Source organism: Emys orbicularis, chromosome 1, assembly GCF_028017835.1.
Source record: "Emys orbicularis isolate rEmyOrb1 chromosome 1, rEmyOrb1.hap1, whole genome shotgun sequence".
In the NCBI taxonomy this organism is placed as follows: Eukaryota; Metazoa; Chordata; order Testudines; family Emydidae; genus Emys; species Emys orbicularis.
This window is the reverse complement of record NC_088683.1, coordinates 256,384,912-256,404,371: the sequence shown is the minus strand read 5'-3', so window position 1 is coordinate 256,404,371 and position 19,460 is coordinate 256,384,912. Positions and strand designations below refer to the sequence as shown.

Genomic DNA, 19,460 nt, shown 5'->3' with positions numbered 1-19,460 from the left:
GGCACCCACGGGGCGGGGGCAGGGAAGAGGCCGAGCGAGCGGCTGGGTGGGGTGAGGCGGGGCGCGTCCCGCACGGGCTCCGCAGCACTGAGGAGCGGGAGGCCAGTGAGGCTCCCTCGGCTCCAGCCGCTCCTCCCCGCCGCCTGCCAGTCCGGCGCTGCGGGGCTCGCCGGCGGCTGGCTCGGTGCCGCGGGGCAGGGGCCGGGGGTGGAAGGCAGCAGGGAGCAAAGAGGATGCAGCCGCCTCCTCCCGCCACCCCGGTGCTGGCTCCTTTAGCCGTGTTGGATCCTACAGGTAAGTCCTGGCGCTGGGCACCGAGGCAGCAGCGGGCGCCCCCGGCCCGTGCCCAGAGGTAGCGGCAATCCCGGGCACCTTGGGGCCGGGCTGCGGGGCAGAGGGCGGGCAGCTCAGGTAGCTCCGGGCGATGCTCTGAAGTTCTGGGGGCTGCTCGGTTCGCCCGGAGGCGGGGCCCGTGCCTGGAAACCCCCTGGCAGCTCCCGGGGTTTTGCTGGTGCGCTTCTCAGCTGTGAACACGCTCTGCCTTCGCCTGACCAACAGCTGCTTAACCAGGTTTTGTGCTTTCTCCAACGTGCAGTCAAGCCATGACTTTCCTGCCCTGAGAGAACTGCAGTGCACATAAATCTACTGGGGGGAAATGAACTGGGAAGGCTTCTCCCCCCCCTCCCCCCAGCTCCCTCTCCCCCCCCCTCCCCCCAGCTCCCTCTCCCCCAAACCCTGTAGCTGTGCAAGGAGACTCACGCTGCTCAGAGAGTTGAGACACATCACCAGGCTTTATTTTATTTTTTTTTAATTCGGCTCGAAAACCGTTTTTAAATGTAATTTAGGTAGTTATAGTTACTCTTATGGTTATTCGTTGATTGTTTAACCAGCCATGGACACAGATGCTAGGACTCACCTATGTAGCTGATACACTGAAAGCAGTAAACTTGTTGAGTATTATTAAAATCCGGATTTGACATTTCTGATTGCAACATTGTGAGGATAGCATGAAAGTACTATTCCCCACCCAATATTGCAAATCTTAATTTTTCACAGGGAAAGATCTGTTCCCTGGTAATCTCTATGGGATACTGATTTGCCTATTCATTTATAAATGCTTGCACTTGCAATGGAGGAAATAATTTTCTGCTCAGATGAAGCCCAATTGATCACCTTCTTATTTAGCAATCTAAAAACATATCACAGAGTGCCTAACAACTGAAAGAGCAACAAGGAAAGAATGTGGAGATAGGTAATTCAGTTTGACATATAGACTTTGTCTTTTACTATTTTAGTTAATACTTTTAAGGTTAAAAAAGGAACCTATTCTATGATATACAGTACAGTAATAGGGTTATTGGTGGGTTGTAATAATCCCTCTCTACAAATTAACTCATTATCAAGTGTTAAAAGTCTGCTCTTTCTTGTCACTCTCCTTTATCACATTGGTACATTTAAAAACATTTTCAATTTATTTTTTCCATTTAGTTGTTGCATTATTTTCATGGAATCGCTGTAAGGATAATGTAATATAGAAATGGGCTTTGTGTATGTATGTAATACATCCTTTTCTCTCTTTGCTGAAAATTAACAGTTGCTATGCTTGAGCAGTTTAGAGTGCCAGCAGATCAGGGTACAGCATTAGTTTTGGCTCTTTTCCACTTACAGATGGTTTATGGCTATGATGGGAGTATACAGTATTCAGTAGTAGAAGCAATTCCACTCAAACTTTTGACTGGTGCCCTTGTAATACCCGCATGACAATTGGTTTTATTTTTTTACATTTTTACATTACAGTTGTAATTGAATGCCTTATTGCTAAACTAGTCTGTCTCTGAAAAGGTTTGTTTTCTGTTCCTAAATGTACAGGTTTGTTTTCTCTTCCTAAATGTGTCCTGGAAAATGCAAATGAAATGTAAAAGAGAGGTTCAATATTTGATTATTCCCCCAAAGTTCCTTAAAGTCAAGATAATCTAGAAAGTATCAGTGGTAGTTCTTGTGTATGTCATTCAGTATGGTATATGGAGACCTTGCCTTTACCCAAACATCAGGACAGCAGTCAAAAAGGATGTATTAGACCCTTTATATTTTTATGTGGCAGTTTTGAAGAAAACAGGGAATAAATGGTAATAGCAAAGATTTATTTAGGATATTCTCTATGTGACTTAAGTATTTATTCAGTTAAACTGTCATTTTAACCATTGATTAGCTAGTCATTTAATTATTTATTGGTGAAACAATTGTTGCCAAAGCAATGAAGTCATAGTGATACTGCACAAGATCACTTACTATAGCTAAACTATTTACAGTATTAAGATATTTTTTTCTTAAGGTCTACTCAAAAACTCAGCAATATACTCATGGGTTCTACAACACAACTACATAATAGAGACAAGAGTCAGATAAAAGCTGCTAGCTTGTGCCTGGAAACGAATGCAGTTGCATATGGTTTAGTTAGTTTTAGCACACTGTTTTAGTCAAGCATTTAATCAGAAAAGAGGAAGTAATCCCCAAAAGCAGGGCTGATATCTTTTTTAAACATCTCAGCCCATCACATTTAGTTTTAGGAGGCAATGTAGGATTAGTTCAATGTCATTAGTATAGCACATTTTAAAAAAATACACAATGAAAAATATAGCCAAGGAAGATATGGCATTGAAGGGAAGACTGGAGTAATGAAACATAATTAATTTAGCCCCAAAGACATACAAATCTCATTTCTTAAATATTAGCTTCATAGCTACAATATATTAGTTGCAACGCTTATATTAGCCCTTTGATGTTATATGTTATGTTACACAGGGTTAACTTGTATTACATGATTCTTTGTAACATTATGTAATGTAAAACATTGAAAATGTAACCTTTTCCCCTTACAAATCTTTCTCCTATAGATCAGGGATGTTAATATACAAGTCTCTTCACATCTACATCACCTTGACTAGAGCAAGGCGACAAAATGGTGTGGTGTTGATCTCCCAATAAGTGTGATTTGTGCTCTGCACTTCCTCCCTTGCCAAATTCACTCCCTCTTATTTTTCCCGTAGACTTCCAATTGGCCTGTTTGCAGGAGATTGTTCATTGGTTTTAACAGGAGTACTTGCATTAGCAAAGCAAGGTGGATTTAGACATTTTGGAGTTGGACTGTAGATTATAGATGGCTTTTCTAGCACTGACAAGTCATGCCTCACAGGTCTCTTTCTCTCCCCACACCTTCCATCACAGACTCACTCCATCCTAAAGTTATACCTACCCCCTCACCTTTCCCTGTTCCAAACCCATGCCTCCACCTCTAGGGTTGCATCATTTCACTCTGGCAGAAACTGAACTAAGGTCTTCCCACCAAATCATGCATCTTTTGTCAATGCGGACACACTCTTCCGCAAATAGACTTCTGCTGGCTGTTGTGAAAAGGGGTCCTCCAGTGTATTTCCCTCAATTCCTGATTGATTGATTGACAGGGGGTTCTCTGACTCTGTTTCCCCATCTCTAGGGTGCTGGGAAGGGTTTGAATGTCACTGTGTTCCCTCTCTTGACTCTAGGAATGATGATCTGTACTTCTTGTCCAACCCAACTGCTGTATGGGTATGTAAGCTCTACGTGCCGTTCTCCTCCTGTCTCTGAGCTGCTCAGAAGAGGAGATTCTATTTTCTCTTCTCTGTGTCCTGATGGCTTTCTTTCTCCTTCGATGGAGGTGGGAGTAGTATGGTTTAGGGCCTCAAATAGATACTTAGCCTGATAAATGTTTATTAGGCAGAGCAGAGAGTACTAGTGGGTTAAGACCATACCTGGTGGAGCACGGATCAGTGATGTGGAGGTTAGCATTATCTGTCTATCTAATCTATCTCTCAGATTTTTTTTATAGTATCACTGTGGTATCTATGCTTTGTTATCACATTGCCAGCCAAGATTGTTGAGGAACATTACCATCACAATGTAATGCTGGTAATAATTTGTGACAGTCCTCATTTGATTCTTGATTAGAGCAGGGGCTCTAGTAAAGATGACTCTACTGAGAAGACTTTCCTTTCATTTGCTTGATTCTTGGAATGGTGAAATACTAATAGAAAAAAATGGGGAATTCCAGGGAGGGACAATTTAATATTTTACAATTCCATCTTGAGTAACTATGCATCAGTTAACAGGGACTGACTAATTGCTACTGAGAGTGACTTCAGCAATAACAGGTTGGACAGTTAATGGGTTTGATGAACAATCTCCTGTGCTTGCAGGGGCAGCTGCACTGAAGAGGAATTTGCCCCTAGGAAAGATGGCAGCAGTAGTATCTCATTCGTTACCTAGTTGTTCTAAGGGCAACTTTAATTCATGGCTGACACTCTGTAACAGCCCTTCCCACTAGAGACTGACTGAGGTGTATGCTGAATCGGACCCTAACTATCTTCTCCCTCAGTACTACAGGGATTCAGGCGAGTCTCTTCTTATGCACATTTAACAGCTTTGTGCGGTTGGTAAAAACAGAAAAAGAAAAAAAAAGAGAGAAAAATAACAATTTAAATACTGTACCTGTAGTGCAGGCGATTCCGCCCGCCATTACACTCAATGTAATTTTGACTATGCGATTTTCGCTTTACGCGCTGACAGCGGAACGTAACCCCAGCATAAGATAAGACTCGCCTGTACTTCTGACTGAGTAATTTTGAATTGTTTTTGGCTGCAGGTTATTGTAGTTGAACACTTCCTGCCCCACAATGGGGAGCTATATTAAAAGAAAATCCCAAACATATTGCATCTGCCCTCTAAAAAGCAAACAAAAGCTATGGAATTTTTTTTTTAAATGGCAGCACTGCTGCAGTCAATAAAACAGTATCAAAAGGGAAATAATAAAGCTTTGTACTTGTAGCACTGTTCATCTGACGATCTCAAACTGCTTTACAAATAAGCCTAATAAACATTTATCAGGCAAAGTACAGAGTTGAGGCTCTAAACCACACAAATAGTTAACATTATCTATGTATGTAGTTCAGGATGATAAGCATTACATACATTTAAAATATTAATATTCTGTTAATTTAATATTGTCTTATCTCAGTAAACACCAGGGTTGCCAATAAACGTTATAGCCTAGGCTATTGGAGCATTGGAAATGCTGAGTCTCACAGGTGAATTGGATAGTGTTCTTTCCCTGCAATGTTTATGGAGGCACTTGGTATTGTTGAGATTGTAAAAAAAGTCTTCATGTATTCTTTTTTTTTTTTTTTAGGCAAGGCCATATGTGTTGCCTTAAACTTATGCATGCATGTCTCACTGATGTAAAATTATACAGAAATTTTTCAAAACTGTCTGTAGTGTAAGTTTTACAAGTCATTTTTCATTACTGGGAATTTTACAAACACACACAGAATTTTGAGGCAGTATATGATCTGTAAGCCAAATTGTGTAGTAGATTACACATACTAAGGTCCATTTTGAACATAAAACATTTCTGTATTAGTTCTTTTTGGAAACTACTGATTCTGAGGAGACCAAATGATTGAGATTTCATTTTATTTTCTGGTGTGATTTTTGCTGGCTTTGGAGTGTCGTATGGAATGAAGATTCAAAATTCAGAACACTAGTCTGACCCTCAAGAATGCTGGTCACATTGAAGTTTTGCTCCAGTTCTCTTTCTTCTTTGAAATGAAATGTTGTTCTTGAATAGTAGCATTCATTGAAAATCCTTTGCTAGAGATGTGCCTATAAAGGTAGCAGACTTTTAAGATAAGAGAGCTTTTTCAGGGTAATGTGACTATCCTAACTTTGTCCTTTGACTCACAGTATTTCATATGTAGTTTGTGTACATTACACATTCACATCTACAGGTGTTAGTAACGTTGTCAAGTTCTTAAATATCTAAATTAATTCCTTTTAAAATGTGTATGTATCTCCCTCTATAGTTCCTTCCACCTTCTCTTCCTTATCTGGTCAGTTTGCTTGAGGATTGGTGTGTGTATGTCTCTGGGGAGGAGGTTATTAGTGGGAGCTTTCTTTTCTCTCTTGGCTTGTTCTTTGTTTTTATGTGATATGTTGGCTTGAGGGCAGGGGAATTAAAGTTCCTACTCCTCAAGTATTTGGGCCAGATTCAATTCTGCACCAAGATGCACTCCGCACTGGAGAGAGGTTGGAAGGCAGTTGAGGGAAATGGCATGTCAGATGAGAATTGCTGTAGGAACTCCGAAGAAGTGGGTTGTAGCCCACGAAAGCTTATGCTCTAATAAATTTGTTAGTCTCTAAGGTGCCACAAGTACTCCTGTTATTTTTGTAGGAACTCTGCTCTCTCCTTGGCCCTGTCATGCCCTCTTCCACCACAACATACATCCTATTCTGGGGATAAAGGAGGACTCGCATAGAGCCTGGCTCTCTTTAAGATAGTTGAGAGTTCTCCTCCACTAGGGGAATTCTCATCTGGCAAACTGTGGCCAGATTATGTCCCCTTTGTGCTGCTGAGGTGGTGGAAAGAGGGTGGAAGTGAGGCTGAGAATCTATCTCCTTTTCTGTTTATCTTTTTGTGAGATAGTGGTTTTTTTGTTGGTGTAGATTAGAAGATGACTGTGTGTGGGAGGTTATGGTGAGCAAAGGCACTGAGGTTACCGAAGACTCTCAGGGTGAAATAAAATCAGAAAATCCCTTTGGCTTCCATTGAAAAATACGTGAGCAGTATAGATGGAATGACTAACTTAGAAACCTCTTGCAAGCAGGCTTGACTGGTTAATGCCTGATCTGTTGTTACTAAGGCTGACACTTGATGATTCTGAAGTGCCATGTCATGCAAATTTGGCATGTGGTTGGATGAAGATGCTTGGCTGGTTCTACACAGATATTCAGTGATCACTAGCCTCAAACAGAATAAAGAAGTGGGCCAATAGCTGTGATATTTTCATGCTGCTTGTAATGTAGGAGTTAGTCAACGACGGAGATGAGTTTGTTCAAGCATATGGATGTTTCGTATATCCATGGGGCTGTACCAAGTATACCAAGTTTTGTGGTTCTGGTTACGCAGAAGGCCTCATAGATGAATATAGTAAACTGGTGCTGGCAATGCAGTTGAAGTCCTCCTGGATTAGAATCCTTGGGAATTTTCAATGTACATTTGGACAGCAGATTGGATAGTCTGGTCTGTGTGCTCCTTGAAGTGATGGATTGTTTTGATTTCCCCCCCCCCCCCAGATGCTTGAGGAGTGCTCTAACATGACCAGCCATATGCTTAAATTGGGTCTGCAACTATCTCAATATTTGGTGTTTTTCTTAAAGCCCCAGCTCCTGGAGTCAAGGGATTAGGTGAGAATCTCAGCTTTCATTTAAACAAAAAGATTCTAGTCTTTATATTTTCAGAGAAAAAATTTGAAAAAGTGAAATCTAAGCACTCAAAAACAAGAAGGTAGATAACCGCATCCCCCAACAAATATATATTTTTTAAATCTCATTGTTTTTAAGACAATTTTTGACTTTGGGTGGCAAATGATTAAGACTCATGATTTTTGAATGTTTGAGGTTGGCCATACTGGGTCTGCTTTAGATTCTTGGATTTGTAGATTAGCCTGTTGAAAGATCTGACCATACCCTCATGTATTTTGGTGCATGGGTTATTCCATACTTCTCTCCTTCCTTACCACCAATGGACCACCATAGATTAAACATTATTGCCAAAAGATGAACCAGATGGGGCACAAATTGGGGAGGAGATGACTGGAGTCACCTGGATTAATTTCTGATTGTCTGTTGTTGTTTTCTTCAGTAAAGCAGAGCACACTTCATACTGAAGAAAATAGTTGACACGTTTACTGGTTCTGTTTGAGGAATATCAACAAACATATCTGTTTTTATCTGTGTGTTCATAAAAAAATAATTGATGAATTGGTTTGCAAACTGAATCTGTTCTGTGGTGTGGGATTTGAAATTCAAAGACTGAGCTGTGTTCCTCAGTTTTACTTGGTCACATGAGTCACATTGTATTGCTTCTGTTCCCTGATTGGCTCCTTGTTTACTATTTCTCCCTCTGATTCCTTTTTTTCACATTTGCCCACAGTGGACTCCTTCTCTTTGGTTCATTTTGAATGTTAACAGGGTGCATTTTTAGATGGCTATAGTGATTTATTGTATTTTTTTAAAATATGTTTTTACAGAATTTTGGTGAGCTATGGGCAGGAGCTCTATAATAATTAAGTTGTAACTCTAGGTTTCTAAAATAAAGATACACTTCTGCCTTTCTGCCTCAAAGTTAAAACAACAAAATGATAATAAGGTTATTATTCGAGCTGGCTGACTACAGTAGGATTATCTGCAATCTTTTACTCCTGGGTACCTGAGTCCAAATCGAGATGAGATTAAATAAATTTCACAGAACAGTTCCTGTTAAATAAAATAGTATATGTATAATATATCACAAATTCATTAGCTGCAATACAGCTTTACTTCAGAAGATACCGACTGGTTTGCTTACCTGATAAATATAAAGAGAAAATTTATTTTCCTGATAACACAGCAGAGCTTCTGCTAATCTTCTTTAAAATTCACATATTTATGTGTTGTCCACATTGAGCCAAATGGGAATTTTGCCAAGGTAAGGATGGTTTGAGGTCTGCAGAATTGGCCTACAGATGTGAACAACAACTTCATTACAAGTTTTACCACAAATAACTGAAAAAATTGTCACTTTAGCTTAGTAAAACCCCATCTTGTATGTGTAAACAATGTATTATAGTCTACTAAGCTCCAGCTAATCTTTATATAATTTAAGATCCTCTCTCTGCTGCAAAATATTATCCCTTGTTGGGAGAAAGGGTTAAAAATGAAATAGTTGGAATGAGTTTTCATTTCATACTTGTACTGCCAAGATTGCAATGAAAAACTATTTTATATTTGTTTCCCCCAACAGGACAGTTTGCAAAACGAAAGAAGACTTCTCTCTGGTTCACAGTTTCTCTGCTGGTAGTGTCTGTGTTCATACTGACCATAGGACTCGCAGCTACCACAAGAACAGAAAATGTTACCGTTGGAGGCTATTACCCAGGAATCATTGTGAGTAGAGAAATGTATTTTAGATTATCCGTTACTACCAATACGCTATTATGGCATAGACACAAGCAACCACAATTGATGAAGGAAATTTCAAACTCTGTTGCATTACTGGTGAGGGAAAACCTAAGGTGCATAATGTTTAGATCTAGTTCTATTATGTTTGTGATTCAGATGTAGGCCCTAATCCCGCAACTTGTGCATGAAGGCTGACCACTGTGCCTGTGTGGAACCTCACTGAATTTAATACCTTTCTGCACAGGCACATGGACTCAATTTCAAGAATGGGCCATAATTTTCTACTGTATGTTAGTAATGACTTTCAAATCACTTAATTCATTATCACAACCTTGATTCTTAATTGGACTTTTAAATTATCATTTAGTAAAAGAGAGAATATAAGTACCACTAAATACTCTGCTTTTAACGACTTCAAAAGGTAGTTTAGCATTAACTTTAATTTCATTGACTTCAATAGGATGGATTATTCACTTGCTTAAAGTTAAGCACATGCTTAAGTACACTGCTGAATTGGGACCTGAATGATTACAGTGTACTATTAGCTCTTGTTCATAATATAATCATACATTTTAAGAAAAGGGATGAGTATCTGTTAATACTATGCATAAATTTTGCATTGCCAATCGTTATTTGTAAATTACAATTGTTCTTTCTAACTAAGTTCTCTAATATGTTAAAGTCATGCTGAGAACATATTTGTTGGAAGGATTAATTTTAGGGTAATAATCTATATTAAGTGGTGTTTAAAAATGGAATTAAAATCAGTTCCAGGAATAAAATTTTAAAAGAATGCATTGTCCTTGGATCAGTTAAAATATGTAGACTAATACAATGGCATAGTCTTTAAATAGTTATTTGTAATTGAAATTAAAACATTTAAAAAATAAACTTTCTACAGTCATTCCATTGGAGGAAATTTAATGGGTAATAAGTAATAAAGTTCATGTGCACAAAGCAGTTAATTATAGCAATTAGTTTATTTTAGGGAGAAAATGTGTGTGTACTAAACAGAAAAATATATTTCTCTAGAGCATTTTTTAAAAATTAAGTGTTATAGGTTTTTATTTAATAGGCTGATAGAATAGCTAGAAATGTTCAGAATGATTTGCAAATGAAAACCTTTTAATAATGATTTTCCCCTCTATTTCGTTTTAAGGCTGTTAGAGCTGATAACATTTTGTAAAAGCATGATCATATTTTACACATTTGTGGTTGATCATTGTAATAACTGAGAAAGAGCAATGATTAATACATCAATGTCACCCTGTATTGATACAATTACCGCTTCTGATAGTGTGAGATGGCAACAGCTTCAACTCCCATTGACTTCAGTGAGAGCTGAAGAAGCTGAGCGCCTTGCAGAAAGTATTATCTAAGAGGAGTATTAACATACCTATTCTGGTTCCATTTTTCCTTCACTAGTAACATTTCATTCACAAAGTCTGACTGACAATTCCTTTCCTGCTGTGTGAATGTAGCATACAATGCATAGATTTATGGTGCATTGGCTTAGGAAGTATCAGAGCAGCTGAAAATGAACACATTTGTAAGGTAAGATTATGTTTTTTCATTCTTGATGTGATAAACTAAATGTTTATTTTTATGGAGCAATGAAAAAATAAGACTGCTTGTGAAGAGAGAAATTTAAATTGGAATTAAAAGAAGGGTGGTGGTGGCTTGCTCCCATGGAATTCAGTAACAATGCTCTTACTTCAGTGGGACAGGATAGGGCACCAAAGCTGCATTAGGCTTAGCTCAAGTGACTTTGGTCGTTTTAAAAATATTATGCAAAATGACTTAAGCCCCCAGTTCTCTTAGCACTACTGAGCACTTCAAACATGAATAAAATTACTTGTGTGAAAGTAAGAAAGGGTAACTATGCAAAAATGAGGAGGTTAGTTAAATAGAAATTAAAAGGTACAGTGACTAGAGTGAAATCCCTGCAAGCTGCATGGACACTTTTCAAAGACACCATAATAGAGGCCCAACTAAAATGTATACGCCAAATTAAAAAACACAGTAAAAGAACTAAAAAAGAGCCACCGTGACTTAACAACCATGTAAAAGAAGCAGTGAGAGATAAAAAGGCATCTTTTAAACAGTGGAAGTCAAATCCTAGTGAGGTAAATAGAAAGGAGCATAAACACTGCCAAATTAACTGTAAAAATGTAATAAGAAAAGCCAAAAAAGAGTAATAACAAAATGTTTTTTAAGCACATCAGAAGCAGGAAGCCTGCTAAACAACCAGTGGGGCCCCTGGACGATCAAGATACAAAAGGAGCACTTAAAGATGATAAAGTCATTGCGGAGAAACTAAATGAATTCTTTGCTTCAGTCTTCACGGCTGAGGATGTTAGGGAGATTCCCAAACCTGAGCAGTCCTTTGTAGGTGACAAATCTGAGAAACTGTCACAGATTGAAGTGTCCCTAGAGGAGGTTTTGGAATTAATTGATAAACTTGACAGTAACAAGTCACCGGCACCAGATGGCATTCACCCAAGAGTTCTGAAAGAACTCAAATATGAAATTGTGGAACTATTAACTATGTTTGTAACCTGTCCTTTAAATCAGCTTCTGTTCCCAGTGACTGGAAGATAGCTAATGTAACGCCAATATTTAAAAAGGGCTCTAAGGTGATCCCGGCAATTACAGACCAGTAAGTCTAACGTCAGTACCGGGCAAATTAGTTGAAACAATAGTAAAGAATAAAATTGTCAGACACATAGAAGAACATAAATTGTTGGGCAAAAGTCAACATGGTTTCTGTAAAGGGAAATCATGTCTTACTAATCTATTAGAGTTCTTTGAAGGGGTCAACAAACATGTGGACAAGGGGGATCCAGTGGACATAGTGTACTTAGATTTCCAGAAAGCCTTTGACAAGGTCCCTCACCAAAGGCTCTTATGTAAATTAAGTTGTCATGGGATAAGAGGGAAGATCCTTTCATGGATTGAGAACTGGTTAAAAGACAGGGAACAAAGGGTAGGAATAAATGGTAAATTTTCAGAATGGAGAGGGGTAACTAGTGGTGTTCCCCAAGGGTCAGTCCTAGGACCAACCCTATTCAACTTATTCATAAATGATCTGGAGAAAGGGGTAAACAGTAAGGTGGCAAAGTTTGCAGACAATACGAAACTGCTCAAGATAGTTAAGACCAAAGCAGACTGTGAAGAACTTTAAAATGATCTCACAAAACTAAGTGATTGGGCTACAAAATCGCAAATGAAATTTAATGCGGATAAATGTAAAGTAATGCACATTGGAAGACATAACCCCAACTGTACATACAATATGATGGGGGCTAATTTAGCTACAACTAATCAGGAAAGAGGTCTTGGAGTCATCATGGATAGGTTTCTGAAGACGTTCACGCAGTGTGCAGCGGGAGTCAAAAAAGCAAACAGGATGTTAGGAATCATTCAAAAAGGGATAGAGAATAAGACTGAGAATATCTTATTGCCCTTATATAAATCCATGGTACGCCCACATCTTGAATACTGCATTCAGATGTGGTCTCCTCATCTCAAAAAAGATATACTGGCATTAGAAAAGGTTCAGAGAAGGGCAACTAAAATTATTAGGGGTTTGGAACAGGTCCCATATGAGGAGAGATTAAAGAGGCTAGGACTTTTCAGCTTGGAAAAGAGGAGACTAAGGGGGGATATGATAGAGGTATATAAAATCATGAGTGGTGTGGAGAAAGTGAATAAGGAAAAGTTATTTACTTGTTCCCATAATATAAGAACTAGGGGCCACCAAATGAAATTAATGGGCAGCAGGTTTAAAACAAATAAAAGGAAGTTCTTCTTCACACAGCGCACAGTCAACCTGTGGAACTCCTTGCCTGAGGAGGTTGTGAAGGCGAGGACTATAACAGGGTTTAAAAGAGAACCTCCATGAATTTATCTAGTTAAGTCCATTAATGGCTATTAGCCAGGATGGGTAAGGAATGGTGTCCCTAGCCTCTGTTTGTCAGAGGGTGGAGATGGATGGCAGAAGAGACATCACTTGATCTTTACCTGTTAGGTTCACTCCCTCTGGGGCACCTGGTATTGGCCACTGTCGGCAGACAGGATACTGGACTGGATGGACTTTTGGTCTGACCCAGTATGGCCATTCTTATGTTCTTATGTGTGCATAAGTATTTGTAGGACTAGGGACTTAGTAATTTACTCCATTATTGAAAAATTCCCTTTATCTACATCTTTAGTTTATATTAATTATCAATTTTAGTGGCCCCGATCCTGCAGATGGCTGCATGTAGGAAGACCTCTGTGCCCACATGGAGTTTCACTGAAGTTTATGGAGCTCTGCATTAGCTCTGGGTTCCACCTGTGTCAAGCAGCTTGTAGGATCAGACCCAGAGCTTGTTCAAAAAACAAACAAAAAAACAACCCACCAGCCAAACAAACAACCAAAGGAACCCCTGACAGCTTCCCCTCTCACCTTCTGTAAATGCTGTGTGTGTTGTTAATTATTATTTTGTTTATTACAGTAGCACCTAGCAACCAACTGAGATGGGAGCCCCATTGTGCCTGGCATTGGGGAGACAGACAGCCCCTGCCTCAGAGAGCTCACTATCTGACTAGACAAGGCAGATGTGGGATTTGACAAACAAACAGTGGGAACATTGTGATGGCTTACAAACTCCATGTCTGTGCCATGATTATTTTTGTTGGTGGCATTTATTTGTTTGTTTGTTTATCCATCCATCCATCTGGTTTTTTCTCATGATGGGTGTGGGTAGGGGCTGTTAAAAAGGGATTGATGAACCAAAGATGAATCAAAAGGCAGGGAGAGGAGACACTGAAGTGGGGGAGTAAGAAAAGAAGGCATGGAGGGAAGGTGGCATGCGGATGAGGTAAAGTGACCATGCAGAAGTAAACAGCCAACCAACACAAGGGAAAGGATGTCCAGAGTAAAATCTGGGGAAAGAGCCTGATGACCTCATTAGCCTCTAGAGGTTCCTGTTGCAGCTGCTTCTGTGTTTGTTGCTGGCTGGTCTCTGGTTGGCTCCTCCCAGGAATTTCTCTTTTTTCCCAATCCCACATGGGCCCTGGTGTAGGTCTGGTTCAAGATGGGATCTGGTTGGAAGGGGTAACCCTGGCTGAGTTTTATTTCCCCATCCTCCCTCCCTTCATGGTTCAGTTGTGCTGCTGCAGTTGCCTCCATGTTTGCTTCTGGCTGGTTCCTCCCAGGAGTGGGGGATGTCCCGTGCAATTCTGGCTTTGAGGGTGTTTCTCCACTGCACCTGGGAGATGTGATTCCCAGCACAAGTAGAAAGACTCATGCTAGCTCAGCTCGAGCTAGTGCCTAAAAATGGCAGTGTGGATGTTTCGACTGGCAGAGACTCGGGGTAACCACCCAAGTCCAAGCCTGCCCACCGCTTGGTCCAAGCCTGGATGGCTAGCCCAAGCTGTGACCGGTGCCACAATGGCCAGGCTGCTATTTTTAGGACGCTAGCTCAAGCTGAGCTAGTGCCAGCCTGTCCACCAGTGCTTGGAATCACACCTACCTGCTGCAGTGTAGACATATCCTGTGAGGAAGGGGTAACTCTAGCTGAACTTCATTCTCCCTCTCTTCCCGCTAGTGGTGCAGCTGTACCTGCTGCAGGTGTGGCTGTTTGCTGTGGGATGTACGATAGGAGAAACACTGTACTCTTTAGCGATTTAAAAACATCTTTTTTGTAGGACCTGCATTATTTTGCAATTTTTTAAAAAAAGGTAAACATTAGGATTTTGGGGACTTGCATTAAAATAACACACCTATTTTCTGAAGAAGTTGCAGTTGACTCTTGCAGTTTCATAATGGCATTTCAAAGAAGGTGTTCTAAATAAGTATACTTCTATAATACAACCATGTGTAGAACAAATGTGAAGTGCCTTATTTTTCTATATAATTTATTGTTGCTTTAAAAGAGACATAAAAATTACTTACAGTAATATCAGTACCTGTGTTATTGAACATTGATGCTATTGTTTGTATTTTCTTGTCCCAAACTCCAAATTGACACCAATGGGAAGATTTGCCTTGAATAAAGAAGGCAAAGTTGGCCACCCTGGAACTGCTAAAATATAAGAAAATTCCCATTCTGATTGTTCCCTGTTGCATCACATGATTTCTGGCCAGTAATAATTTTATACCAAATATTTTGCTCTTTCTCACAAATTGTTTTAGTTGGTTTATCTGCCCAACATCTCACCTTAAATCTTGTGACATTCTTGTATGTTGCCAAATAAGCTGACCGGGTGTGTTTCTTTTTTTTTGTTCTTTGCCTTAGCTTGGCTTTGGATCTTTCCTAGGGATTATTGGAATCAACCTGGTAGAGAACAGAAGGCAAATGGTAAGCAACAAAACTTTTTTCTTTTCCTTTTAATATTAAAAGGCTTAACTGAAGAAAAAGAACGGATTTACTATCTGTAGTTACCATGACTGACTCCTGCAGTTCTTAGTCCCAGGGTCAATTGATTTAAATCACTGCTTTTAATCATGATTTTAAATCTGCATGCAGGACACCTTGATTTTAATCGAGTTTTGCATTTGTACTTTTTAGTTATTTTCCTAAAGAAAACTGACAACCATTAAAACGTGTTGATTTGCAACTAAATATAGTCAAAGTCAAAGTTCCCCCAAGCCAATGGGGGGGGGGACATTGTTAAGGCATGTCATTTTCATAGCCAATGGTACACAAGGGAGTGATGTGGCCAGGATCATATCTGACTGCCCTAACCCAATGGATTTGGTACCCATTTTGCAGCTGGGTGAACTGGAAGGGGCCTTCTTTTTGCTAAACAGGAGGATACGCTATATCTATATACATCAATTTAAGCAATTATATTGCTTGACTTAAATTTATTCAGATCTTTAATTTTCCATATTTTACATTATGTTAGAAAATGGTGAATGATGCATTTCTTATTTACTAGATGATGAATTTTTTACTTATGGTTTGTGTCAAGCTCTATTTGGATGGAAATTCAATTAAAATGCACAAATGGCATTTTAATTTTTTTAATTAAATAAACCTATCTTAAATCTTGGGCTGAGTGCTGTAGCTATCTTTAGAAATTTCACATTGGTATCTTCTTCGCGTTTTGTCAAATCTGCTGTGAAGGTGTTCTTAAAACAAACATGTGCTGGGTCATCATTCAAGACTGCTATAACATGAAATACATGGCAGAATGCAGATAAAACAGAGCAGGAGACTTACAATTTCCCCCCAAGGAGTTCAGTCACAAATTTAATTAATGTATTATTTTTTTTAATGAGCGTCATCTGCATGGAAGCATGTCCTCTGGAATGGTGGCTGACGCATGAAGGGACATACGAATGTTTAGCATATCTGGCACGTAAATACCTTGAATGCCGCTACAAAAGTGCCATGCAAATGCCTGTTCTCACTTTCTGGTGACATTGTAAATCAGAAGCGGGCAGCATTATTTCCCGTAAATGTAAATAAACTTGTTTCTCTTAGCAATTGGCTGAACAAGAAGTAGGACTGAGTGTACTTGTAGACTCTAAAGATTTACATTGTTTTGTGTTTGAGTGCAGTTATGTAATAAAAAAATTGGCATTTGTAAATTGCACTTTTACGATAGAGATTGCACTACAGTACTTGTATGAGATGAATTGAAAAATACTGTTACTTTTGTTTATCATTTTTACAGTGCAAATATTTGTAATCAACAATAATAATATAAAGTGAGCACTGTGCACTTTGTATTCTCTGTTGTAATTGAAATCAATATATTTGAAGTGTTTTGAGTTACTCACGTGAGTTACCTGTGATTAATCGCAGTTTAATAGCCCTAATTTTTATCTACCGTCCTTAGTCCTTTCTCAGGAAAATCTCTCATTGACTTTAATGGAAGTTTTGCTTGAGTAAAAACTACAGCATTTGTCCCCTAAATTTAGTTATTCAGTTATCTTTCTGTCAAGATTTTGGGAACTATAGTATGCATTGTAGCCTTGTATCTACTGAACATGGAAGCCATGTTAGCAATGCCTTCTGCAAAACTGTGTAGTCTCAAAAAAACAGAACAACCACCTATAGCTCTTATTACCAAGGTGATAGCAGAGTTTCTCTGGCTAGTTTAGACATGGCCTGACCATTACATTTATGTAGGGGTTTGCTGAATTAGGTCTTACAAACCTAATTCAGCAAATGTCTACATAAATGAGTTGCTTTTACTTGTGTGAGCACTTATTTAGGTAATTGAGACTATTTGGGCGAATAAAGTTTTGCAGGATTGGGTCTCTAGATAGTGTAATACAGTTACCCTACTCAGTGCAAAAAGTGGTTGTGTGGTGGATGAATATCACCGTTGTCCTATATGCATTTTACACTAGAAAAATCGGAGTTAAACTTCATGAAATACTACGACTTCAGTGGACCTACACTGAATTACAACAGCTGAGGAACTGACCAATTACTTTTGTTCTTTGCTATGTATTTTAGAGCAGGTTATTTTTTGAGGCTTCCTGTTTTCTTTGTCAGTAAAAACTGAATTGCTTTTGCTCTTTATAAACAAACAGGAAAATAATTTCAGGACATTTTTTCATTGCACGGTAGATTTCATAATACATTTTCAAGTATTCCCCCATATTTGAACTTTTATTTTGCATTTTTAACAACTGTTGCCCCTGATTTCTATATCAGAGTTCAGAGCTGCTAACAGGGCTAATTCTGACTCCTCATCTAAAGGCAAAAGAATGCTTGCCAGATGAGAATAGGATTTTGTTTTCCACTGTAATCCAGGATAGTTTACTAGTTGTCATCATTCTTGACAGTAGTGTTACCTCTTAGTTTTTCTTTAATTCACCTCTGTTTTCCATCTCTTTTTTTTTTTATGCACAACAGGCAGTCAAAAAGCCGTAAAAAATGAATTGAATGAGATGGTGCTTGAAATTCAGACTGCATGGTATGTTTGTAACATTCATGCAATAAGGACTGTGGGAAATGCATGTCATAATTGCTTAGTATCCGTGTCTGTTTGCATATCCCAACATGAAACAGTAAAAAAGCAGGCTTTTGGTGTGAAATATGCCATTGTGGAATAGAAGGAAAAAAGCCTGTTGACAGATGAAGAACTGGGTAAGAAAATAATTAGAAGTCCAATTAAACTTGTCATCCATCAGTAGATCCCATAATCTGCAAAAACATTAAACATTATCAAAGGTAAGGATGAGTCAGTAGCTTGTTTTTAAATATTACAGAAACAGCTTCTAAAACAAGAGGGATTATGTCATAGGTTGTAAGATCCAGGGCTCTAATTATTCTCTTGAGTTTAACTTAGTGTGTTCTGTTGAAAGGCTTGGGGGTAGCTGAAATGGGTTTGCAGCCATCATTAACAAAGCGAGTACAAAAGCCCAGATAAGTATAGAAATTTTACAGATGTATCCTATTACTATAATGTAAAAATGGTTTATGAATTCAATCCAGTAGGGAAGGCAAATGATTTAACAGTGGCTCTAAGTTTAATTGAACTTAGTTTGAAATAGACCTTCAGTGTAATTTGAGACTAACCCAATGCAGAACTGAAAATGATATAGCCCTGTCTAATGACTTGATTCATCTTTGTTGTTTCAAATAATCTTAACATGAAAAATCAGTGTAGATTCAGCCACAGCAGAGAAATTTTTTTTTTATTAACTTACTTTTCTTGGTAAACCTGTTTTTTTTCCCCTACAAGTTGCATTTATTTTCAGTCTACAGCTGCAAGTTCAAATTTGTTCATTGCTGTTAATTATAACTTTCTTATGATTGACATTTATAATGTTACTCCTGGGGGAGTTCTGCACTAAAAACTAAAAATTCCGCACCAAAAAATTTAAAAATTCTGTGCACAATATTTTAAAATTCTGCAAAATCTGCCTATTTTATTTGTCAAAATAACACTATAAAATCACATCAGTTTCAATTATTTTGATAATTTATTTCAAAATACCTGTCAGTCAGTATGTCTGTAACAATACAGACACACAAAAAATTCCCCCAGGAGTAGAAAGTTAAAGAAACCCCTATGATAACACAGTTCCTGTTTCTCTGTCCCCTCCCCTCCCCTCCAGAGGCCAGCTGTGGGGCACCCCCCACCAGCCCAGACACCCATACCCCCTACCCCCCAGAGCCCAGGAATTCAGAGGGAGAAACAGCCTGATGCTCGAACCTGGGCTTGCATGGAGTTTCCTGCACACCGCCTCCTTCCTTCAGGGCTTGCTGGGAACCGCAGGTGCTGGGAACCCTCCAGCTCCCTCCCCCTCCCCCGGCAGTGTCTTCTATTGCAAGCTGGGCTCTGCCAGGTCCAGCAGCCCCTAGTGGCCACCAGCAGCTCTGCAGTCCATTTCTGGGGGGGTGGGGAGGGAAGGAAATGCTGCGCACACAACATTAATTTCTGCACAAATTCTGCATTGCGCAGTGGCACAGAAT

The 19,460-nt window shown here is 39.1% G+C and overlaps 1 protein-coding gene across 1 annotated transcript in view; it reads left to right on the top strand.

Moving 5' to 3' along the window:
* The first annotated feature begins 233 nt into the window (after positions 1-233).
* Positions 234-19,460, top strand: part of TMEM255B (transmembrane protein 255B) — a 136,463-nt gene continuing 117,236 nt past the window's right edge. Inside the window, exons 1-3 of the mRNA XM_065406665.1 lie at positions 234-294; positions 8,873-9,015; positions 15,315-15,377. Coding sequence (XP_065262737.1) covers positions 234-294; positions 8,873-9,015; positions 15,315-15,377 — 267 coding nt within the window. The remainder of the gene's footprint in view (positions 295-8,872; positions 9,016-15,314; positions 15,378-19,460) is intronic.